Below are 24,299 nucleotides of genomic sequence, written 5' to 3'. Positions count from 1 at the left end.
TAGCCAGGGGATATCGCGATTTTCTTATCATCAAATACCATGCTAAATTATTGTGAAAAGCCTAACAAAAACTCACGGTCTTTAACAATATTAATTACTAAAAATCGATTTTTTTTTTCAAATTTCATTTTCTGTAAGTATATGCCCTTAAAAATATTTCTATCGATGGCTATTTCTGGACTCGCAAAATTAACAAAGTTACAAATATGCCTTATGATATATTTTTCCAAATAGTTGCCACGATATCTCAAGTTCTAATTAACCGATTCGTGTCAAATTTGAAGGAAATCTTTAGTGCAATAATTTATTTTTTTTAAATTCCAAAGACTGCATAAAAAATTATCGTCTAGACTAGAACACATCTGTAATTAAATTGAATATTAATCGAAATCGTTACCAGATTTCAATGGATTATATCGCAAAGTTATAATAGTTATAATACAAGTTTTTCACTATAAATTAACCCTTTCACTGGGTTACTGGAATATGCTAATCTCGTGTTTATTTGGTACACAAAGACCTCAATAGTAAATTACTGTTTATCATGAGCTGAGAATTATTAAATTCAAAAATCGAAGATTTACGTACTGCGGTTAGCGCGGTAATGCCCATCATTACTTATCGTCCTAAAGGTTGGGGGGCATTGTTCGTAGAGAGGGGGTAACTGCACGTGAGTGTGGAAGAAGTGGGAGAAGCATTGCACGTTGTGTGGTCTGGTAGAAGGGGATCCGCTCAGACATGCCGTGGAATCACTCGATGGCCGGCAATGTACACTGCGTCATCGTTCCAAGTGTCTCGCTGTCGCTCTTTGAAGTGTTAGCACGATTTCTGTAAAATCCTATTTCTGTACTCGATAATTAGAAAAAGACGTTTAGTGGTCCATTCAGAAAATACAAAAGCACGCTTAATAATATCTAGTTAAAAGTTCTAATACACAATAACAACGTCAAAGCAATTCTTTCCACGATAACTAAAATACCAATTCGCGCGGTCGTATCAATACAATTAATATCCAAGTATCATTGTTCCGTTCAACGCGTTTTGTTCTTATCGTTGTATTTCCCCCTCTATATCCGGGTCTCTCGATCCTACGGAAATATCATTTTTATTCGGTAGATAATCCTTCTTTCCTTTTGCATATCGGTCTATTATGATCACCGACTGATATAATGTTAAAGTAATGCTGCCTAATTTCTACAAACTGTTCGTAGTGGCGAAAATCGAGTCGTTTGTATTTATACTCGGAAAGCAGCGTCGAATGTGCGGTCGGATCGTTAAATGCATAGACTTTTCGATGCATCGGAACGTGATAAGCGTTGTTCTTCGAGTGTTGTGAGTGTGCATATTGAGGGAGGCAGGGCTTCGTTGTCATCCTCCCGGCGAGAAAAGAAGAGCGGTTCTGCCTCTGGAAGATGGAAAGTCGCGTGCTTGGAGGACCGGCGACGGAAGAGACGACAGTGGCGGTGACCACAACGTGCGGCATCGGAACACCTTCTCCAGTACCAACAGCGTCGATCAACGCAGTTCCTGGTGTCGGTGGTACCGGCACTCTTACTTCGGCCACTTGTACCATCCAGAATCCTGTGGTCGTTGTGGCGAGCCCGCCGACCAAGCATCAACAATCCGCTGCGGTGCTCTCCACTGTCCCCGCTATCCCTACTGTCCCCACCGTCTCCGCTGTCAGCACTGTCAACGCCTCTGTACCGAAGATACTCAGCAGAAACGTCAACGGCACGCGTAAGTCCGATCTTCTTCCTTATAGTTTCTCTCTTCAAAAAATGCGGATACGATCTTTATCCTGACTCGTCACGTACTCCCGTCCGACGAACGGAAGATCGTTTTACAGTGGATTCAAATCAGAGCTGCGCAGAATTGCGATCGAAATATAATTGCAAAAAGAAATGTAATCAAATTACATTAACTGGTGAACCTGTCGAAAAAGTGTACTTTATCAAATCGAATTATCATGATGAGGACATCATTTTGAACAACTTGAACGACTGTTTTTTATTTGGACTTAAACGCAAGTATAGTTTCATCTACCACGTCATAATTACCAGCCTTGAATTGTCGAAATCATCTCTGTTTATTTCCTGAATTTATCGTTTCGAATTAAAAAAGATACAGTGTCGTAATACAGTGACGTACGTGTTCTTTCCTTGGAATCGTTTTAACCATGTAAGGGCGATCCCCAGAATTCAGTTGATACCTTAAAAAGCAAAAATAACAAATAATAATTACGAAAGTAAGTGAGCCGCTTGTTTGTTTACATCGACGAAAAACGTAATTGTAAAATAATAGAACGCAAAGCTTGAGAATATAAGGGACTGTTGGCGGTGGACACGGTCGGGGAGGGAAAAAAAAAACTCTTGGCTCGATAAGTTCTAAGTAAGCGCGGGAATCCAGCGAACTTGCCGTAAAAACATCAACATTTTTTGTCGAGTTGCATAGCAGCGAAGCGAGCAAGTGGTCGTTTTTACTCACATTCGAGGCCAAATTTATGGCGCTCCGAATTATTCCGCTGTTACGAATAGACCGCTGCCTCTGGCATACCAATTCCAGGAAAATGTATCGGCCCAGCGATCAAAAAGTATAAGAACAGACCGACGATTCTCACGAAAATGCAGCATTTTTGTCACTCGTTTTACTGGCCGGCAAAGAAAAGTAAAGAAATAGAACCAAACCGATCGTTTATCGTTTCGATTCCCCGAACAGTTACGAAACGCCAACTCGGTTCGAGAAAAGAAGCAAACTGTGCGTCTATAAAACAGTTAACACGCTTTGTAGTTTAATTTTGTTACGGGCATTACGGAGCAATTTCTAATGCGTAAGAGCCTTTGATCCGCGAAGTTACTCTCGCAACGTTTCAACACCAAGCAAAAAAATTGAAATCGAGAAAAAGAAGGCAGAAAGAGAACCGAGGGAAAGAGAGGGTAAAAAAGGGAGAAGCAGCCATTTGCAGTATGAACCACCGCACTGGCGTCAGTGGGAGATATCCTCTCTTGCAATTTCAACTTTCGGAGAAACGCTGCGCAAAATCGCGAGCCAGTACCCTTTTTATCGTTAGTCTGCACTGGTCAACTCTATGCTTATACGGTTACCGCCGATGGCTGTTCGCGTTAGTAAGAAACTGACAAAAACGTTTCTCGCGATAGTTGCTCACCGATGGCGGAAGAAAAACCGCCTTTTTGCGCGACGCAGCGTGACGGTTTTTGCCTGTTGCTTGTGACTCATGTCTCCTCTTATGTATCACGAGTAGACAAAGCCCCATCCACTATGTGTACCTACGTGTGTCCTTATATTCGGTGCACAAGTATCTAATCTAAGTTTCTTTTCTTAGAAAGCAAATTCTCTACCAAACGTGAAAAATCGAATCACTGTTTTAATAGTGTACTGCTCGCTGATACTCCAACGATCATTTTGTAATTCATCGTGAATTACAAAACTGTATAGTTCTCTGCGAAATCGGTACCCAGTGCAAATTCACTGACAGGTTTCCATAAACGACGTAATCTTGCGGTGTTGCACAGAGTGACAACTTTTTCGTTTGAAGCGACTTAAGGACTCGTTAGAAAAAATTGAAATCGTATGCGAAGAACACCGATTTCGCGTGGATCCAACTTTTAAAACCCGGGACGCGTTAACGGGAGGTTCATTGAAATATAATGTCGGAGCGATACGGTCCACTGATCATAGTAAATGGACGGGACACGTGAGTCGATTACCTGAACCGGGCCCCACCGTGGCTTTCAACCGCTAATTATGATGTCAATTATAAAACACCTATCCTAGAAATAACTTTATTATGTCGAGCAGTGGTCGGCAATACGGACCATTTATAGTTTTAAGATGGTACACTGGTCACTTTAATTATATAAATCTTTGAGAAATTAGTTGCTCTTCGTAATTCAAAGGAAGAACCTACGAATGAAGATATATAGAATTATCCAAATTAAGTGTCTCTAAATTGATATATAATACAAACTATTACGCGGTTCATTTCATTACCTGTTTCCCCCCCCCCTTTTTAACGAATTTAACTATGCATTTCTAAGTTACGTACGTTTAGTTATCTGAGAAAATCCCTGTTTCGACGTTCAAATGGCAAGAAATTAAAGCGACCGGAATATAAGGACGGACTTTGAAGGGATCTCTTCCTTTCAACGTTGCGTCACGAATTACTTCGGCCCCGATTTTAGTTTGTCAGTGAAATTAGCCGGTATTCGAGTGCATCCACCCACGGATCGCGCAACGTCTCGATCGCATTCAGATTACATTCAGGCATCCTTTTAATGTCGGCCGAGATACAAGCACACACGCAGCCAGAATCTCAAAGAGCTCGTTACAATCGACAGCTGCTCTTGCGCCGTTAATATTTCTGCTATACAGAAGCGTGGACCAGGATCGCGATGAAAAACTCTAAAAATAAAAAAATGACAAGTCACCTTCGCGTAATGGATGGATCGTGATTACGAAATATCTCGTTTGCCGGATAACTACCACGCGTAATCGATCCGATAAAGGAATCAGCGTTGTTCCCACAAGAGGGGTCCCTGGGTCTTTATATTTAGTTCGTGAATAAATTAGAAGACAAGAACTGGCGTTGCCGTGTCCGATCAGTTCGCCGCTGCAGAAGAAGGGGGATCAGAGACACTGTCCCCCATTTTCTCGTGTACCTTTCTCTGTTTTTTGTTCTAAACGATAATCCCGAAGAGCGATGCGCGGTTGCGCCCGCGCCGTTCTACCTGTCGAACCGACACTTCACGGGAAACGCCAGAGAGAATATAAAACGTACGCGTACGCGAGCGTGTGAGTGTGTGTGTCTATACGTACGCTCTGTTTCTACCGATCTGCACCCGGACAGACCGGACCCGTTCGTCCGGCCCACGGCCCTGCTCCGCTCGACTCCGCTTCGACGGGCCTTCTGCCGGGAACATATGCATATCATCACCCTTTACATCAGTCACGAGAAAAAAACTCGGAAGAGGCCCGACCCAGAATGAAAAAAAGAGAAGACAAATACCTCGAAAGAATTCTTTGTCTCTTTCTCCTCTCTTTCTGTTCCATCGTTCTTTTTCCCGTGGGTTCCCGTCATTCTCTTCTATCTGATTTCTTCCTTTCTCAGGCCGTTTTTGTCCCGCCGATAGACCCCTTTTTTCCATGTTTTTATCAGTCTTCAACCTTGCAATCCGAGGGAGAGAGAGCAAACAGAGGACGGGATTCGTGTGTACACACGTGTGCGTGTGCTTCTTCGTTTAACATTTTTCGCGCGCGTACCTTTCAACAATTCGCGCCAGGAACGTCTATTATACGAACGCCTAGAAGTTTCGGAGGCTCGAGCGATCTATCGGTATATCTGAAAAATTAAAATAAACAGAATCAGTTACCGCGAATAATTCGTGAAGTATTTGCTACGTGAATGATTATTTTGTTTTTTTTTTTAACAAGATCACCTTTCATTTTTTAAAAGGAATGTCGTACACGTTTCCTTATATTTCGTGTAAAAATTATGTCGTGTATGGTAGTGAACTCTGGGTCCATTTTAATCAGAGTTGCGCAAAATTATAATTGAATTATTCTAGGAATTATAATTACAAAATGATTGAATTACATTGTGATTCGCAATTCAATCTTTCATTCAGTTAAATTATAATGTAATTAGTAATTGCGAGTATAATTGCAGGAGGAATGTAATTAAATTACGTTAATTATAAATTATTAGCTCTGCATAAACTTGTAAAAGTAAACGATAAATAACAAATTTATAATAATTCGACAGACGCTCGCAATAAAAAAAAATTAACCCCCAATGCTTAGATTATAACCCTTTGCTTCGTCTTCGCCGGGGTCCGAAAAAAAAACTTGCCGAAAAAATCATTTATTCACTAGATGCCCGTGGGAAAGGTTTTCATTCAATCTTCACGTAGTATATACTTTTCCTTTTTAATGTCAATACTGTTATATATTCTAGAATCTACACTTGATACTAATCTAACACTTAGTACTAGTTCTGACTAAGTTTTACATGGTATCAAGTCAGTATACGGTTTTACCCTACTCCCCCATATATCTATTTGAATTGTTCTTTGTTTATAATATAATAACGCTGAATTCTGACCTTCGGTTCACACCCATATAAAGACGTATTTATGAACTTTTTTTTATTGTTTGCGTGTCCTAGACTGACCGCTAAAGTGGATTCCACGTGTTATAGTGCACTCTGTATAGATAATTATGCCAACATATCGCTAAACTTATCGTCATTTACTAAGGAATCCAGGTTTATCTTGTTTATTCGACCAAAGCCATTTGACTTTTTCCCGGAATTGTTTTCGTATAGCATAGCTATTTTTCAATCGACCTCCCGAACTCTTTCATTTGTTCGCCGCGCGAGATTATGCATTTTATTTCTCTGTTGTGATTTTTGCGTGCCCGTCGTCGCTTCAGCGAAAAAAACACTTAAAATATCTATTTTCCGACGGTGCTGTATCGTGTCAAATAAAAATGTACGAGACGAGAATTTTTCAAATTCTAAAATACACAGCGTTTTAGTTTTCGTCTCTCTCTCTTATTTATTTTCTTAGACGAGTATTCCGTTCTTTCGATTCGTGACGAAAACAATATTATCCTTGGATAACGTTTCGTTTGCAATGGAAAATACTGGTCTTCCGTTGCACTGATTTCAACCGAGTGGAATTTATTTTGATGAATAAGGAGACATTAGAAAATTAAGCAAGGTCAGATATATTTGTGCAGAATAAGAGGCGCGTCAGAACCGATTTTTCAATAACAGTTACAACATTATTTCGGTTGTTTTTCAATCCCTACTGCAAACTGTTGTTTTCGCCCTGTACCGCTGTCGTTCGTCTTTTAATAAACGTATCCCAGTCTCTTTTGCAATTTTAACGGCCTGCTAGTTTTTTTTTCGATGGCGCATGCAAACGCGTACGGGATCAGTCAACCATATTTTAAAACGCCTTTAAGGGTGGGACATCGGTTTAAACAGCAGGGGATGGAAAACGATGGAGGCTGGCTGCCGATCGGAGGTGGAATTTGGGCCCCACCCTGATGTGCCCAGAAACGTTACCCAGCCAATGTCGACCGAGGCAATACTACCCCCTCGTAGAAGATACGTTTTCCCAGCTTAGACGCGATCCAATACATCCCGATTCGTTGCGTGGATATCTCGGCGTACCTTGTACGACTATGGGAAAATTAACTTTCTGAACTGAAACAAACAATTCAAAACTTTAATTTCTACATTATAAACTATTTGCACGATGAAACGTTACGCATTCAACAACGATAATTACTTTTGTCACGATAGCTTCGAATTGCTATTCGGTTGATGGTAAATTAATAAATTTACGTATATAGAAAACAATAAACATATCTCTCGAACGAAAAAACGATACAATTAATCTAGCAGTTTTCTATTTTGAAAAGATTTTGTAAGATTTTTCCAGCGTTGTTCGTTGATCATTGACTATCAAATTAGTTTTTTCCCCCTCTTTCGTTGACGGTCGAGAAAGTGGGAACGGATAAAATGGTATCCTAGAGAAGGTTTAATGGTAATGGTGTTGGTGTATTGGAAGGAGGAGTGATGAGGGCACCGAGAACGAAAACGGTAAGGTAAAACGAGGAGGTATAGCGAAAGGGTGGTACATCGAGAGTAGCGTGAAGGATAAAAAGAGGGCTGCTGAGAGAGCAGCAGAGGGGGAGGGGGGAGCGACCAAGAAACAGGGGAGACTATGAGAAGGGAGGAGAAGCGGGGAAAGCTAGATAGAGAAAGAGATAGAAAGGTAAAGGTAGGGAGATCGAAACGGCGACTCAGTCCATCTGTCCGGTGTTTTGTCCAAGCGGCGGCAGAGGCACTAGACAAAAACTCACCTAACCCTTCCTTGATTACAATGCCAGCAAAAAGCGAAATACTAACCGCTGCCGCCGCCGCCGCCGCTGCTGCGCGAGAACGGGCGCTTCTAAGAAACTAGACCCGTTTTTGCGTAGCATCGGAAGAGCGTCCGCACCGTGAGCTATCGGACAAAGAAGCTATACCACTCGTTCGCTCTCGCCCCGGTCTTCTCTTTACCGTCCAACCCGAAAGTCTTTTACCCTGAACCCACCCCCTTAACCGCCCCGATGGCTCCACCGCCTTCTAGCCTGCCACCTCGGCTTTCTTTTGCCTATCCAGTCGTGGCTTCTGCCTCGTATTCGTCTTCGCTTGCACCGTCCTATCGAGCCCTATCCTAGCCCTCCTCCTCCCCATCCATTACGTACGAGAACTTATCGATCCTCCTTAAAGCGTTTGGCGGTGTTCCCGAAAGAAATATCCATCCTTGCTTCCTACGAACATAACCATTTTATCAAGAACCGATCGATGTATTCTTTCCGCAATTATGCTTTCTCACAGTCCTCGCGGCTGCTCGAATCTCAGTGGAAATGGTTCGAAGCTTACTTGACAGTACGTTTAAAAAGAAACGAGTCTTATCGGCGCTAATTACAAGAAAGCGTGCAACCTGCTTCCACGGCCTTACGTTGCATCGCATCATTCGCACAACGTCATATGTAAATACATCAACGTCGTGTTGCTTGTATACGTTAGCCTAACCGTGTTCCATCATGACATAGAAACAATTCTCTCCGTTACTTTCTGTTTCTATTATTTGGGCAATATCGACATCCGAATCGTGGTCCAAACCTCTACCGTGTTTTGTGGTCGCCGCGCGTTTTGTAACCGGTTTAAGACATCGGTTTTGTGTTTACACATTCCTCTTTGTAATTTTCTTTTTGTTTTTCTAAAAAACAATTTAGCGACGTGCCGATCAACGTTGATCTTTACTCCGATTTTTCGATGCCCCGTGCCCCTTGACTCTGCAATCCTAATTGCTCCATAATCGTTGACTCTGTAACTCTAACGACGACTCGTCGAATTACTGGAAATGATACAGCATTTGTATTAATTTTCTCCCGTGAATCGAAACCTGGTTCGTTCGAAATATTTCAAACACGCTAAATCGTTAATTACGGACAACTTCGGAAGAATCGGTCCGCGTAACGGCGAAATTCAACGCGAAACGAGACGATAGCCCTGAAACGAACTAATCTGTCGCCGCTGTTAGTTCGTTTTTTAATAGAATGCCACCAGAGACTTTTATCGACGGACCTCTTTCTCCGGTCACGTAGAGAGTAGGTATACCTGTGACCGACAGTCTAGGCCAGGCAGTACATTTACATAACAACTTTTTTGACACAGGATAATCGTTTTTGTTAGCCGGGAACACGTACGCAAGTCGGAGGCAGAGTCGCCACGGCATAGCATCCAATACCGCGCGCATCAGGGACGTGCTAAGAAAAACCTGATCCTACCGTGGCCTCCTCAGCCTTCCTGGGAACGACGTGTGCGCGCGCGCGATCTCTTCGACACCACCGAGTTTTCTCTATGCTACCGTTCGCCTCTGTTCTTTTCTTTTTCGCCGAACAACCGGATGACAGTCTGTCGCCGCGCCGTTGTGTCTTAACAAAATTGTTACACACGCTCGGCATTCGCCTCGATCCTTTCAAATTATTCGCTCTTGGACGCGAAACCAAGACAATTAGTATAATTATAATTTGCTTAACGAGTACGAGTTTTCTCTGAACATAATTCTCTATAACGCTTATACATTCTGATTTAATCGACTACGGTTCAAACATTTGCGCTGCTTTTTACAATCACGGGCAAGGTAATCCACGCCACGTGTATACTTGACTACGTGTGATCATGGGTGTCCCATGCAACTGGGAAAATCTGTATCTCTAAAACGGTTAGAGGTACAAAGAAACGAATAAGTTTTTTTCCATAGAACTTTTGGGACGATAAGCAAACTGTTAGTCGTATATGCGCCTGGTCTCGTAAGTCAACGCACACACGGTATCGTTGTCTCATTAGAAAGAGCCGTGTCTCTTTAGGTCTCCCGGCTGCAGGGCCAACGTCAGAAAAATCTCGCGGAGCAACTCACCCCGATGCTGTCAGGGACTTACTCGTATCTCGGTCGGTGTATAAGCGTGAGACCGGGCCTCAGGTTCGTAATAAGACTTGACGGCCAGGTTTTTCAGCCCCGCTCTACCGTATTGCTCCGTATCTCCTTCTGCATTTCTTCTCTCTTTCGTTCTCTCTTGGCTTCCTGTCGCTCTCTTTTTTCTCTCTCCATCTTCTTCGTCCCTCTTTCCTTTTCTCCTTTCTTTTCTCATCCCTTAGATATACAGTGTGTCCCACGTATCTTGTCCATCTGAATGTCCTCGTTGTTTCGAATGATACCTAAAAATATTATTTGTAACAATTGTAGGTACATAAACTGAGGTACGAATAGTTTCTTTTTATAAATGGAGGCGTAGAAGAAACATAGAGGTCAATTTGTTTTTTTTTTTTTTATATAAAAGTATTAAGATACATTTGTTTTAAAATTTGCCGTTTCTGGGATATTTGACTTTGTTCATTTTATTACTTTCGTTACGAAACATGCTTGAAAATATGCTCGGTAACTTTTTAATAAAACTTCAAACAACCTATGTTTGTATAACACTTTTTTCTCATTTAGTTCTGCAGAATGTACTGACAAAGTTTGATCATTAAAACCTGGAACACCCTGTATATATACATACATATATACATACAATATATGTATATATATATATATATATATATATGTCTTGTCCATTTTATCTCCCTACCCTTTGTTTTAATTTCTGTCTTTTCCTCTTTGTTGCTCTTGATCGGTTCTTTCTTCGGGACACTCTTGCTGCCCCCGTCGCGACGTCTGATGCCATGCCAGCGGTACCGGTATTAATTTATACGCTGTACGTGTGTGCACGCCGCTTTTTCTCGCAGTTCCTCGAAATTTGCAAGAAACTAGTCGGACACCCTGGCGGCTCGACTGCCTGCCGCATACTGTTCGCCGTTTGCTTGCTCGTAACATCCTCTTTGCAGAACATCGTGAACCAAAGATCAACGAAGCGAATGATACAACCTTCGACGGACTCATTGAACAAGAAATTGTTTCACATTTGTTTGCTTATGTGTAACGATTTCAAATCGTCTTTAATCTTTGCGTAACTCTAACTCGTATACTTAGATATGTATAATTACAAACGACGAATAATCACATTTTCAACGTCTCCATTATGTTATACAAAAGTTTTTGCAATTTAATTCGCATCATTTCTTATATATTTGATGTATACACTATTACTCCCTCCTGTATCGCTTATATAACTTTGTTTTCATCGGCAGTAAATAACATTTTGTCTTAATCTACGTCGTTAATTAACGTTTATTACAAATTATTTAGTGGTGCAGACGTCCGTACCTCAGAATGAAGCAGAACTGCAGCTGTACAGAGTCATGCAGCGTGCGTCTCTTTTGGGCTACTACGATACCCTTTTAGAAATGGGTAAACAAATTTTCATTTTTACGACGTTATAGTTTCTTCGCTGGAATATAACAATTATAACAATTGTATCTGGTATTCAAAATATGTTGCTATGATATATTCTATATTAACATATTAAATTTGAGCCGTTCCGTAATGTAATCCTCGATAAAAGATCAGACTATGTTGTACCATATTATACGAAAAATTAAAAATCATTTTCATAATACCATCAAGAAGATAAATATAGCGAAAAACCGCTTATCAGTTAGAGAAAACTATAAAACGAATGAAGTAGAAAAACAATTAGGCAAGAATGTTAAAGTTAATGCATGAACGTTAAACAATTTTATATAAACTATTCCAGGTGGTGATGACGTGCAACAATTATGCGATGCTGGAGAAGAAGAATTTCTAGAAATTATGGCATTAGTTGGTATGGCGAGTAAACCCCTTCACGTTAGAAGACTTCAGAAAGCTCTCCAGGAATGGCTTACGAATCCTTGTAAAGTATCCTAATATCGAATTGATTCTCACTATGCTTAATTCGACTAATTTCAACGAAATAACAATATCTCTTATTATTAATTAACGTTTTTTTCGTACGCAGCAAGATGTTAAAAAAATCTTCCGACGCGTTAAATTAATAATAACCATTCGCATCTTTATTGACGCCCAATCTTAGTAAATGAAAAGGTCTGTTATTCGTATTCGAGTTTATCACTAAGTCATATCCGATATTTTAAAATAGTATCGGACTCATAGGACAGGTTTTGAAGAGTTTTGAAACGTTTCGAGGATCGAATGCTCCGAGATAAATTTTAAGACGTTTTCACAAATATTTAATACTAGGACTATCGACGACTTGTGCATCTACTTCTACCAGAGTAAACAATTAAAATCGTTGTGTATTGCAGCGCTTTTTCAGACACCGGTCGTATCAACAAGTGCTACATGTAAAAATCCTGCAAGCATAGGTTTCCCTTGTGCTAGTCCCAGACCACAAGTACAAAATCTTCAAGGTTTTACAACAACCTCTCAAACAGCAACACCAACGCCATACGTCTCGTCACACGTATCTTTAACACCATTGCCATGTAGAAGTACCAGTCCTGTTGTATCGGTTACAAGTGTGACAGCATCAGTTGCCTCAACGACTTTTCGTCAAAGCCCGAGTCCTAATACGCCTCTACCATATACAACTTCTCATAGTCCTGGTGTATTACAGGTATATTACAAGTTTTAATCGATATTTTTAACTCTTGCAAACTAACATACTATAATATTGTATACAGAATATTCTATTTAACTAGAGCACCCTAAATATCTTTGTTGTCACACATAACTGCCTGCAGTAATTTTTTTTATACTTATGTATGTTTCTACGATCTTAAGGATACTCTTATATATAAAATGCAATAACTTATTGAGAAGATCCTGTTTTTGCTAGGTAGGAACATGCGAGTCATCTTGTGGCAGTGGTACAACACCGAGTCCCAGTGGTGGTGGTGGTGCACCTGCAAGTCCAACGCAGCCAACTCCAACTCTTCTACAATCTCAAATACAAAGACTTGCAGAAGCAGCCGAGAGACTTGCTGCTACCATTCGACCTGTTGACCCAAAACCTCATAATGTGAAAAAGAAAATTTGTAAAAATTTAGAGGTAAATCTATGTAGTATATATCTTGATAACTATTAGCATCTAGATGAATTTAAAATTGCTAGCGAATGGTTAAAGAACACATGTACTAAATAGCTGCAACTATGATGCACAACTTCATAAGTAACTATGAGATAACATTGTTTGTAGATGGTAATGGCTATGCCTGATAGTGATCCACGCAGAATGGAAGAAATTCGAAAATATGCAGCAATTTATGGAAGATTTGACTGTAAAAGGAAACCAGAGAAACCACTGACATTACATGAAGTGTCAGTAAACGAAGCTGCTGCACAAATTTGCAGGTTCGTACCTGCCCTTCTTACTAGAAGAGACGAACTTTTTCCTTTGGCCCGCCGTATTGTGAGAGATTCTGGGTATCATTATTCAAAAAGTCATTAGTAAGTACCTTTAGTTCTTATCAAATGTTGTTAATTCGAAATTAATACATGCCATAAAACGTGCAAAAATGGATTGCAATAGGAACACTACAACTACAAAAAAAATTACCAACGTTTATTAAAACATGAATTCAATCACGTTCTTAATCGTAATTCTTTAGATACATCGAGTTTAATCAAAGTTGTCTGCGAATACGCTGATCGACGTACATAAATTTATGTTTATGATGCTTTAGCTTATCCGTATCAAGGCTACGTGAAAACGGCGAAGAAAACGAAACCGAGCGTACAAAACGGCAGAAGCTCGAGCTCGAGGGTGAGAATGAAGATGCGACGCAGGTTAGCTCACCGCGACCATAAAAATAAGCCATACACAGATCGTTTCAGTTCAAAGTCGTCACAGACTTAAGGGAAAGTCAGGGATTTTGATGCAAGTTAATTGAGGTAGCAAAATCGAATCCGGGACTTGTTTTACATTTAATGTCGTTTAAGTTCGAGAGGAAATCTCGTACAAGTTAATAATATATTTTCAGAATTACAATAATTTACCGTTGAGTTTATGCAGGTATAATAGAATACCAATTTATTCGATAGACGGTAACTTGAAAAATAGTTAAGTGAAGATCACGTTGAAAGATCTACAAATAAGTTCGTTTTTCAGATAACTAATGTTATAAAATATACTATGCATCCTAAATAGATACAGAGAAGCATACTTAAAAATCCTTGATTGGATCCCGCATTTGTGATAGCTTCGATCTGGGATTGTTGGGCTATTAACAAGCTGTATTCGCATGAGCGCTAACCACTAACTATGCATCCAGCACGTAAACAATTGCAACACGTAAACTACCACCTCGTTGATATACATGTGAACCACAGGCAGAAAAGGTCAAGTATAGCTTTTGCATAATATGCATGGCTTTCGCACTGATTGTTTATATCTAAACTTTCGTTTCGTATCCCAAGGTCATATTGAAAGAAGGAAACATAAAATATAATGGACAAATAGTAACGAATTAACGAACGAAATAATTGAACAAACGATATTTTGTTATACTATATTGTTGCTCTATAAGTTTTGGAAATTAGTCGAAAGTTTCCAAAAATCGAAAATTTGTATTAAATTTATGTTTTTCAGATACTTAACTTGGTCCCGTAATTTCGTACGTCGGATATATTAAAACTATTTATTTCATGAAATTTCTTCGCTTCTTCGTTTATTTAAATTATATTTTATTTCAATACGTTTAAGTTTCTTTTAATTATACTCACTAAACGGATTAATTTTCTATAAAAAAAAATTTGTTACTGTTCCAACCGTATTTCCGACAAAGTCGGTTAGTCGTTTGATTTCGAGTTTCGATAGTTTCGAGATCTCGCGAAATTTCGAATTCGAATTTCGCGGAATTAAAGATACGTTTTGACCAATTTCTAGTTTTCAATAAAAATATTTTTTTTTATATATCTATTCGTTATTGTAATTGTAAAATATTATATTATATTTATAGTTATAAATATTTTAGTAGAAATTTATATTTTTAATTTATAAAATTACAGTAAAATTAAGTCGAAATTAAACGTTTCTTTTAAATGTAAATACTTTATATCAATTAAATTTCGTTGGAGAAAAAGCAATAACAATTTAGTATACGTAGAATGAAATTTTTAATTATCGTATTGTGGTCTCCTTCCACACTTGTTAGGACTCAATGCTTTGTTCCTAGTGTCCTGACGAGTAGTGTATGCTCGTTTAAATTGCGATTTGATAATTATGTAAACTATATTAATAACAAGTTTCTATCTTTCTTTTGTACCTCATGCTATATTTGCTATTCCTACTGTCTTTAGCAGTTCACTGTTTTAGGAGGAGTTGGACCTTCGCTGTTCTGAAATGGATATTAATAACTCGACGCGCAGAAGGCATAGATCGTCGAGGTGATTATATGGATCGCAATTGTTAAATTCAAAATATTTCGTACAGATATTTTGATATATTCAAAATGAAAATATTGTTTAATTTGGTAATAACTTAGTAGTAAATCATTCTGTAAGAAGGTATTTGTATTGTTTTAGTCCAGTTTGGAGGAAGAAGAATAACAATGGTATGTTCAGTGCAAGTATGGAAGACATTAGTGACTCTGACAGTCAACTTTCATTTTCTAATGAAGAATCTTCATCCATACACGTAAGTAAACAAATTATGTGCCTTATAATAGAACTGCAAGTAAACTAATTTATCTATTTACTTAAAGACAGCATTTAATTGTATAAATTATTTTTATTTAGGACATTTAAAATGTTCTTTAGTTTGTTAGGATTATAGAAAGTTTGTTTACAGGACACTAATGAAGCAGAAGCAGATAATACCGATAAAGAAAGTGATTTCAATCTTAAGGTATGGTTTTGTTTTGTTATCACACGACGTGAATACAGATGTAATTTTTATAGAGGAAAACCTTTAAACTGTGTGAAAAATTGAACATGTACCGCTCGTGGATTTTGTTAACAATTTGATTGGATGCAGGTAATAGCCTCACGCGGAGATAATATTATTGCAGTGGCGAATCCTGCACTGATGGAATGCAATCATCCTATAAAAGAAGAACCAACGGATGAGAAACCTACACTGTGATATTGTTACAGAATGTATTATTACGTTGAAATCATTCCAACGAACACATTTCAACATGCGCATTACAATTAGTATTATCATTACCTATATTTGATCGTTGTCACGTTATTTAGTATTATCATACATACATCAATTCACGTGAGAAATTGTAAAACAATTTGTTCATTAAGAATTACTTTTACCATCGGAATTGTTTTTGTAAAATTTACAGGATTACGTTAATACAGAACGATTCATTGCATAATTTTAATAAAAATCTAACACATTTAAAACTATAAAGGTAACTTTGAATATTGTGAATACTAAACTTGTTTAAATTAAAGTGAAGCACACACTGACTGAAATATAGTTACATACTGTACAACAGTAAAATTTGTAAATATACAAAGAACATTTTTTATCGTACGTATTGGATTTTTAAAGCAATTTACACATTGTTGTCTAACTAGTATAAAATCAATAAATACTTACAAGCAGAGAGTGTTTGTTTCTTTGAATTTACAAAAGAACTATAACTGTGCTTCAAATTATTTTTAACTGTATTATAACGAGAACTAGAACATTACGAATTAACAAAATACTTTTAATACACTGAAAAATATATAACTAATAGCATAAATAAAAGATTATAAACATAATAGTCCTTTCTAAAGCAACAATAAAACTTTGTTATGCATATGCGAATATATATTATTAAATTTCTTTATAATTGGAAATTTTAAATATTAAAATAATTCATAACACCAACAACGAACGTTTGAAAGCTTCGAATCGAAGTTACCCGCTGCCCTGAACAATGTATCGAACTATCGATACCTATTGATGCTCAAGTATATCGAATATCGAAAGTATACATTCGTTTTTCAGGTATAATTACGATCTAATAAATAACACGTATTACCAGTGTGTATTCATTTATTATGAATTATAAAATTATTTTAAACATAAATTTAATCAAATTCTACAAATAAATTTTAAATATAAATTTGATCAAAGTCTTAATATCGTTCCTGTGTATAGGTTATGTTTATTTACTTGTTGGACAGCACATGTGAAACTGTCGCGTAAAGTTGAATCGGCATATTTTTTCGAAGAAATGGCTTTGAAAGCAAAAGAAAGCTTAGCCGATAAAATAAATTCTTTACTTACTACAACACCAACAAATTTTGATTCTGACGACGATGCTGAAGACACAAAGGCTAAAGTAGTTGATCGGTATGACGAAAGTGACAATTCAGAAAGCAACGTTCAAGTTTCGAAGATACGTAGACAAAACATTGATACCTTAGATCAATTAGACAAAAGGTACACGTTGAATGTTTTTTGTTCATATTTTATTTTATTTCAGTTAATTTTACTTACATTACGAAATTATTAAATGATAAGTTTTGTCCATATCCTAGATACATTGGTAAAAAAGTTTCAAGAAAGGACATATATACCAGTGACAATGATTCGCTCGATGTATCGGAAAGCGAAGGAAATGAAGATATAAGTAGTACAGAAGAAGAAAATGACAATTACATAAGTAATGACTATGATAATAATGATGATTCAGATAACAGTGAAGACATTGAGGATGATAATGAAAGTGACAACTTAGACGAAGAATTAAGTTACAGCGATGAAGAAAGTTTTAAACAATATTCCAAAGATATAAAAAATGTATCTGATAATGACAATTCTAATACTAAGCAAAAAATAGATTTTCAGACAATATCGCATACAAACCTTAAAGCAGATATTGATAAAGGTAATTGTGTTAGAAGTCAACTGAAACTTTGGGAGAGTCTGCTAGAAATAAGAATAAAGTTACAAAAATGTTTAATTACTAGTAATCAAATGCCTCAGTATGATGTACACACAAGTTTAAGAGAAAATGTGGACTATACGAAGAAAGTTGATGAAAGTAAAAGCAAACTAAAATTGTTATTAAACAATATGTTACAATTACAAAATTTGTTCTTGAAACAGTATCCAGAAACAAAGAATTTATCTGTACAGAATAGAAAAAGAAAGATTGAAGAAAACATAGATAAGGAAATGATAAGTGTAGACAATTCAATGGATGAAGAAATTCCTTCGGATACGGAAGATGAAAACGAGAAAGAAGATACGTCGATTTTAGGCGAAGACTTGGACGATATTACTAAAAATGTATACTGCAAAAAGCTGAAACTTGACAATTATGAAAAAATATTAAATGATAATCATACATTGTACACGGAATATAGAAATTCCGTTATACAAAAGTGGAACGAAAAGACAAGAATAGCGAGCGGTAAATTGGATAAGGGTATGAATCAAACGACGTTAAAACAAATCGAATTTGCTTTAAGCGATAAAGAAAAATTACGCAAGAGAACGCAACTAAAACGTTCAGAATATAATATTATTGGCAAGACGGAATTGGTCGAAGATAACGAGGGTAGAAGAGTTCAAGAATACGATCCTGAAATTTACGATGACGACGATTTTTATCACCAACTTTTAAGGGATTTAATTGAGTATAAATCGGCTGATATTACAGATCCTATACAACTTAGTAAACAATGGATTCAATTACAAAATATGAGAAGTAAAATGAAGAGGAAAATAGATACAAGAGCTACCAAAGGTAGAAGAATACGATACAATGTACATAATAAATTAGTAAACTTTATGGCTCCTATTACGATAAACGATACGTGGTTAGATCATGCAAAAGATGAACTATATAATTCTTTGTTTGGTAAAATTAAATCAACAAATATAGAGACTAGTCATTAACGTTAAAATAATTGATAACATTTTATATAGCTTTACACAATGTAATAAAAAGTATTTTACAAGGTGTTTAAAAAATAATTATAGAAACTGTTAAATAAACCTTATAACAACTGAAAATTATTTCATTTTCCATAAATAAATAAAAGATGATTCTCGCAACTAAAAAAATTATTTTTAGTTGCGGGGTTCGATTACAATCATTTTTGGTGAATAAACATACCCTGAAATCCTACGCATTTTCGAGAAAAAAATTCTTTTTCCAAAACTACGATGTAAAAAAACCTGGTGAGAAAACGTCCAAGTTTGTCGTGAAATAGTACGTTTTCTCCAACACGAGATGACACCACAACTATTTCTCGAGATAGATAAATAGGCTCCATCTAGTGTCGAAGAAGACGAACTATTTCACGACAAACTTGGACGTTTGAAGGCTCATATTCACCTTCTTTTTCGAATTCCCGAAGCTGTCCGAACTTAAGAGTCGCGTACAAATTGTTATTAGCGCGCGTAAGTGGAGGGGCAGTTATCTCCGAACACCGGTTTGCCGTCTACCTGCCGAGACCTGTTGACGGGAGGTCGGATATTAGTTGTTCAAGAGCGAGAAAGGAAGTGTGAGCCTTTCTCTCTCGACTCCCACGAGACGGTCCGAACTTACTTTGGGCAGCTTCGGTGAATCGAGAAAGAGGGCATATGTCATTTTATCTTTGTCGACCCTCCGAGGTCTTCAAAGACCTCATATGCAATTTGCATACAGACTTCAGCTGTTCAAGAGCAAGAAGGAAAGGCTCCCATTCGCGTTCTTTATCGATTTACCGAAGTTGCGTGAAGTGCTGACCTGGCGTAACATGTGGCTCGTGTGGTAGGATATAGCAGCTTTGTCCATTACTTAAAGCATTTTGCAGCGCCACCACCGACATGTCGTGGAATTAAACGAAAAGAAGGAAATATAAATTTTTCTTCGGTTTTCTTTTCGTATTTTTCAAGTCACGAATATCATTACAACGATTACAAAGCTAACCGTTGCCCATACATAACATGCCAAACGTATATTCTCATATATAGAGATAGCTCCTATAAACTCTCACGTTGACGGACGCCATACATATACGCCATGTAATCGTAATTTACGATTCTCTTTTGTAACAAAAGCGAAAGACAAATTTTTAGGTGACAGGAGAAATATAAATACGAAATCAATAAGATTCATAATCTCCTCGAGTTCAATTATTCATTGATACCTTGAATATGATTATTTTAATTGTCCGAATTATTTGCTCCAGACTTAGATTTCAAATTTCGTAATTATAATTTGCGAAATTTTGTAATATAAACCGTTAATGTTGAACTCTTAATAACGTATAAAATATTGATAAAATTAGTACTATATTTTGATATTTATCTATACATATATAATTTTACGTTATTTTCACATTACTGATTACCATCTTGCATAAAAAAAGTTTCACGTTATTGAGTAACCTTAATTATGTATAATTTTACTTAATTTTCTCGTAAACCATATTTTATGTACAAATACATCGTGGTATAATATGTAATATTTATTGATACTTTTATTGTAAACTATTTAAATTATTCTCTACATAGATCAATAATAAATTTAACATTTACAATAATATTAATTAAAAATGTAGCAGTATATTAAATACAAGGTATTTCAAAACGATGAAATAAGTTGAAACAGTGGAAAGACAACCGAAAGTCCTACAACCTTTTAAAATCTGAGATTTTGTTCTCGTGATAGATCAAACAAATTTTATTCCCAAATAACGAATAAGAGTGTTACAATTCATTCGTAAACTAGTTTTTGCCCGCGACTTTGCTCGTCTGAATATTGGTTTTAAAAAATTCTAATTTATAAATAAATTTATGAATGAAACATAGAAATTAGTTTACGAATCAATGTAAAACTTGTATTCGTTATTCATGAATAAAATTTGCCCAACTCCGGCACATGTGCTGTTGCACGGTCAACTGACTGGGCTATAAATAGCATTTTCACACGAGAAATACGTATACATATATGGAATTCACGTGCATAAAAGCTTTACTTAATTGCTTATATCGCAAAAATGAAGCCTCGGATTACAAAATGATAAATGACTTTTACATTCCTTTTTTGCATAAAGAATTTACACGTTTCTGTATGTTCCACCGTTTTCAAACACCTCCTGTATTAAATTTAACGATGAAACTATAACTGGTAAATTAATTGAATAAAAATGAAATGAGCAAAAATTTAAAAGTCGAAGTCTAAAACAATTTTACATTTAAATTACATTTAAGCGAAATTCAAAGTTTGTACTTGCGCTGTTAAATGTAAAACTTGCAATGTAAAAACAAACACAAATCCTAATTAATTGCTAAAAATAAAATCGTTTACCGTTCAGTAGAGTCGAATATCAATTAATTCTATTACTAACCAAAATATAATAGTAGAAATACATGTATTCAATATATGTATTTTATCAAATTGGTTTTTCATTTACCGTTAACACTCTAATAATAGCATTCAGTTACGAACCCACCAATTTGTCATTTATCTATTATACTTTTGCGATCAAGCTGCTTTCCATCTTTATTGGACATGTGTACATGTATCAAAATACATATCATGCAATCGTTTAAGAGGATCTTTTTGTTCTTTTTAAATATTTGGAGATATTTTGGTTTATACAGTCAGTTTCAATGAAAAAATTGTTTTATAAAAAGTAATCAGCTTGGGGCTTTTTACTGGGTATTCCTCGACTTTCTTGTGGTGCCGCCTCGAATATTGTGAACTCTCGTTGTAGGTGCTCGTTTAATTCTAATATCGCAGCTACGTTTCCGCATCTATTAAAAAGGTATTTTTTAAATTGACAAAAAAATAACATTAAAATTTACTTTCAAATAATTTCGCGCGATATAATAAAATATTATATACGCTATGCATAATTAAAGTAAACTCATACCTGTAGCAATAATTAGGTGCTGACCAAACAGTTAAAACAGTCTCGTTAAAATGCCATTTGTAACCTTCCATAACTAATTGATGGGCTCTACATATCATATCAATGTCATTTGCGGAATTAAACTGTGCTACTACGTCGCTTCCGAAAAGATAACCAGCTCCACGAGGCGAAACTCCCCAACCTTGAGTGTCCTCAGGGTCTGACCAAAGTAAATCGCACATTGGTCCATCATGTGGAACCTATAACAAATTATGTTCAGCTTTAGTTCACATTGTATTAAACATTTTAAGTTTTGTGATTTACATAAAAAACTTATTTTATTAAAGACTTAAACGTATTTTTCATTTACTTCTTGCTTCCTATCTATAGTTCTAATTTGATCGAGCGTTTGGATACTCGGAGATAAACCTCCGTGAACACAGAATATTTTTCCATCGATAATAGCGGACAGGGATAAATAATCAAATATTTCAGTACAATATCGCCAAACTGTAATACTGCCATATTTACGGAGACATTCGTCATAAAAACCATAAACTTGGGTAATTTGTCGAGACTCGTGATTTCCTCTTATTAATGTAATCCTGTCAGGATAGCGAACCTGTAATTGCAGTTGTATTAGCAACTATAACTGTAATGATACCTTCAACGATTTTTTTTTATTCACATTTCTCTTGTACGAAAATTTTAGAATTTACAATTATACTAAAACATTTACTTAAAAAAATAACAGTATTTATTTTAAATATTAATTTATACATTATTATATCATTCTTTTTAATTACTTTTAATGCCAAAAGAAGGAGAAATGTTTCGACACTGTAAAATCCTCTGTCTACAAAATCGCCCATAAACAAATAATTTGTTTCTGGGACATCTCCGCCAACTTTAAATAATTCTTTTAGATCATAAAATTGTCCATGAATGTCTCCACACACCTGAAAAAAATTATATCTTTCATAAATTCAAATTATAATAATTCCTTTTTCATTCTGTTTTATGAAAACATACAGTAACCGGAGAATCGACTCTTTGCACATTACTTTCTTCTATGAGAATTTCACGTGCTTTTGCACAAAGAGCTTTGACTTCTGCTTCCTTGATAATTTCACATTTTTTTAGTTGTTCTATCTGCCAATCCAAGTCACTAGAATCAGCCATCTTATGGACTAATAAAGTCTGCTGAAACTTAAATCCATCACCTTCTTTTTCGTTTTACAATAACAATTATTTAATAATATACACATTTCATTAGAAAATTAATCAAAATATGATTATTCGATAAAATATTTAAGATTAAAATAATAAATAACACCTAAAATGAATAACTCAAAATATTGATACGACTTTAAATTGGTAATAAACAAAACTATACTTTATTTTCATTATATTCTAATTACCTTTTAAAATAATTATAATATTAAATTAACAAAAGTTGATATACATAAACTAAAATTTTATCCAAAGGAAATTAGTTATAAAATGTTTACTCTGTTGAGATTTAAACTGGAGACAATTAATATCTGAATTATTTATACAATAAAATATCTTTTGTATCTGCTTCACAAACGTTTTACAAATTTTGTTTTCAAGTTACTACATATCAAAAGGCTATGCACATTAATCAATTAAAAACATAAATAAATAAATAAATTTATCCGTACAAGCGTACATACATTCTCTTCATTGTATTGCAACGAACAACAATTTAACGAGAATTTATTCTACGTAACTACATTATACAGAAATAAACAATGTGTGTAAAGGAGAAGATGAACGTACCTGATAGAGTATAGAAATCGAGGACTACACAAGACAACAAATAAAACGTATTTAAATAATACTAGTAAAATTGTTTATTTCATATCTAATACAACACTAATGATTAGTCACAATGATCAAAAAAATTTGATTTAACAAACACTCAACATTTCTGTACAAATGTCATTACAATCAACAACAATTAAGAAAGCCGAAACTAAATTTCGATTAAACTGGCATGGATTAAGGTAAGTTGAGAAAAGAAATTTCATACGAATTTGTTATTTCTGTTCTAGATCGTATATTATGTTGCGTTACACCGCGCAACCTATGTTGGTAACAATGAGCTTTTTACTATAGGCAAAGAGTAGATAAACAAGTGCTTAGGCCTCGAGTCAGTTACAACCACCTTAGTAGCCATGTTGAAAATAAATCTGACGACAGCGCTAGAGTCCAATTTTGACGTAAAAACAGTTTAAATTAAATCACAGCTAATTCAAGTACAAGAGTACGAGGCTCGTATTACGAGTCGCATTGAGCAAGAGGTTTTAAAGCTATGGGATTTTGTTTTAAATTCGTGTTTGCATCTGTATTCTCCGACACCCAGTGTAGAATTAGTGTCTTCTACGGTTAGAAAACTAAACAACATGGCGGCACACTGGGACAATTCCTCAACTCGGCTATGCGATCTATATT

At 36.1% G+C, this 24,299-nt stretch overlaps 3 protein-coding genes and 1 long non-coding RNA gene across 22 annotated transcripts; 2 read left to right on the top strand and 2 right to left on the bottom strand.

Annotated features, from left to right (window-relative positions):
• The first annotated feature begins 1,412 nt into the window (after nucleotides 1-1,412).
• Nucleotides 1,413-16,602, top strand: Nab (NGFI-A-binding protein homolog). 11 transcript variants are annotated; one of them, XM_076783943.1, is made up of 11 exons: nucleotides 1,413-1,737; nucleotides 11,328-11,429; nucleotides 11,776-11,913; nucleotides 12,326-12,636; nucleotides 12,859-13,071; nucleotides 13,219-13,373; nucleotides 13,706-13,808; nucleotides 15,337-15,407; nucleotides 15,546-15,657; nucleotides 15,811-15,867; nucleotides 15,997-16,602. In XM_076783943.1, the coding sequence occupies exons 1-11, from the start codon at nucleotides 1,413-1,415 to the stop codon at nucleotides 16,102-16,104; spliced, it is 1,695 nt and encodes a 564-aa protein (XP_076640058.1). In that variant the 3' UTR covers nucleotides 16,105-16,602. The 11 variants fall into 11 exon arrangements, 8 of the variants coding, with proteins under 8 accessions (XP_076640058.1, XP_076640055.1, XP_076640057.1 ...); XM_076783940.1 differs by having other exon boundaries at nucleotides 13,219-13,469; XM_076783942.1 differs by having other exon boundaries at nucleotides 13,219-13,469; nucleotides 15,921-16,053.
• LOC143351898 (uncharacterized) lies at nucleotides 1,416-12,333 on the bottom strand. 5 transcript variants are annotated; one of them, XR_013081826.1, is made up of 6 exons: nucleotides 10,711-12,333; nucleotides 10,021-10,297; nucleotides 5,024-5,356; nucleotides 4,834-4,924; nucleotides 4,064-4,419; nucleotides 1,416-2,209 (listed from the first exon to the last, which is right to left on the bottom strand). It is a non-coding gene; the product is annotated as an uncharacterized LOC143351898 (long non-coding RNA). The 5 variants fall into 4 exon arrangements; XR_013081828.1 differs by lacking the exon at nucleotides 4,064-4,419 and having other exon boundaries at nucleotides 2,178-2,209; XR_013081825.1 differs by lacking the exons at nucleotides 1,416-2,209; nucleotides 4,064-4,419; nucleotides 4,834-4,924; nucleotides 5,024-5,356 and adding an exon at nucleotides 6,322-7,228.
• Nucleotides 16,603-16,846: 244 nt separating the features above from the next.
• Aatf (Apoptosis antagonizing transcription factor) lies at nucleotides 16,847-18,990 on the top strand. 3 transcript variants are annotated; one of them, XM_076775387.1, is made up of 3 exons: nucleotides 16,847-17,007; nucleotides 17,125-17,409; nucleotides 17,508-18,990. In XM_076775387.1, the coding sequence occupies exons 2-3, from the start codon at nucleotides 17,201-17,203 to the stop codon at nucleotides 18,871-18,873; spliced, it is 1,575 nt and encodes a 524-aa protein (XP_076631502.1). In that variant the 5' UTR covers nucleotides 16,847-17,007; nucleotides 17,125-17,200; the 3' UTR covers nucleotides 18,874-18,990. The 3 variants fall into 3 exon arrangements, with proteins under 3 accessions (XP_076631502.1, XP_076631493.1, XP_076631510.1); XM_076775395.1 differs by having other exon boundaries at nucleotides 16,884-16,971; XM_076775378.1 differs by having other exon boundaries at nucleotides 16,847-17,409.
• A 1,224-nt stretch (nucleotides 18,991-20,214) lies between these two features.
• Nucleotides 20,215-23,991, bottom strand: Pp4-19c (protein phosphatase 19C). Of its 3 annotated transcripts, none has more exons than XM_076783953.1 (6): nucleotides 23,625-23,991; nucleotides 22,854-23,030; nucleotides 22,628-22,780; nucleotides 22,192-22,443; nucleotides 21,843-22,081; nucleotides 20,215-21,723 (listed from the first exon to the last, which is right to left on the bottom strand). In XM_076783953.1, the coding sequence occupies exons 2-6, from the start codon at nucleotides 23,001-23,003 to the stop codon at nucleotides 21,594-21,596; spliced, it is 924 nt and encodes a 307-aa protein (XP_076640068.1). In that variant the 5' UTR covers nucleotides 23,004-23,030; nucleotides 23,625-23,991; the 3' UTR covers nucleotides 20,215-21,593. The 3 variants fall into 3 exon arrangements, with proteins under 3 accessions (XP_076640068.1, XP_076640070.1, XP_076640069.1); XM_076783955.1 differs by having other exon boundaries at nucleotides 22,854-23,024; XM_076783954.1 differs by having other exon boundaries at nucleotides 22,854-23,021.
• Nucleotides 23,992-24,299: the final 308 nt, after the last annotated feature.

Source organism: Colletes latitarsis, chromosome 2, assembly GCF_051014445.1.
Source record: "Colletes latitarsis isolate SP2378_abdomen chromosome 2, iyColLati1, whole genome shotgun sequence".
Lineage (NCBI taxonomy): Eukaryota > Metazoa > Arthropoda > Insecta > Hymenoptera > Colletidae > Colletes > Colletes latitarsis.
This window is presented reverse-complemented; position numbering and strand designations above follow the sequence as displayed.

Bases quoted from the DNA above. Each gene is read 5' to 3' on its own strand.
- Nab (XM_076783940.1), top strand. From the start codon at position 1,413: ATGGAAAGTCGCGTGCTTGGAGGACCGGCGACGGAAGAGACGACAGTG. The intron at 11,430-11,775 runs GTAAACAAATTT...AAACTATTCCAG, and splicing joins CGATACCCTTTTAGAAATGG to GTGGTGATGACGTGCAACAA. The intron at 13,470-13,705 runs GTAAGTACCTTT...ATGATGCTTTAG, and splicing joins CATTATTCAAAAAGTCATTA to CTTATCCGTATCAAGGCTAC.
- Aatf (XM_076775387.1), top strand. From the start codon at position 17,201: ATGGCTTTGAAAGCAAAAGAAAGCTTAGCCGATAAAATAAATTCTTTA. The intron at 17,410-17,507 runs GTACACGTTGAA...TCCATATCCTAG, and splicing joins TTAGATCAATTAGACAAAAG to ATACATTGGTAAAAAAGTTT.
- Pp4-19c (XM_076783953.1), bottom strand. From the start codon at position 23,003: ATGGCTGATTCTAGTGACTTGGATTGGCAGATAGAACAACTAAAAAAA. The intron at 22,444-22,627 runs GTAATTAAAAAG...CTGCAATTACAG, and splicing joins TCCTTCTTTTGGCATTAAAA to GTTCGCTATCCTGACAGGAT. The intron at 21,724-21,842 runs GTATGAGTTTAC...CCTTTTTAATAG, and splicing joins GCACCTAATTATTGCTACAG to ATGCGGAAACGTAGCTGCGA.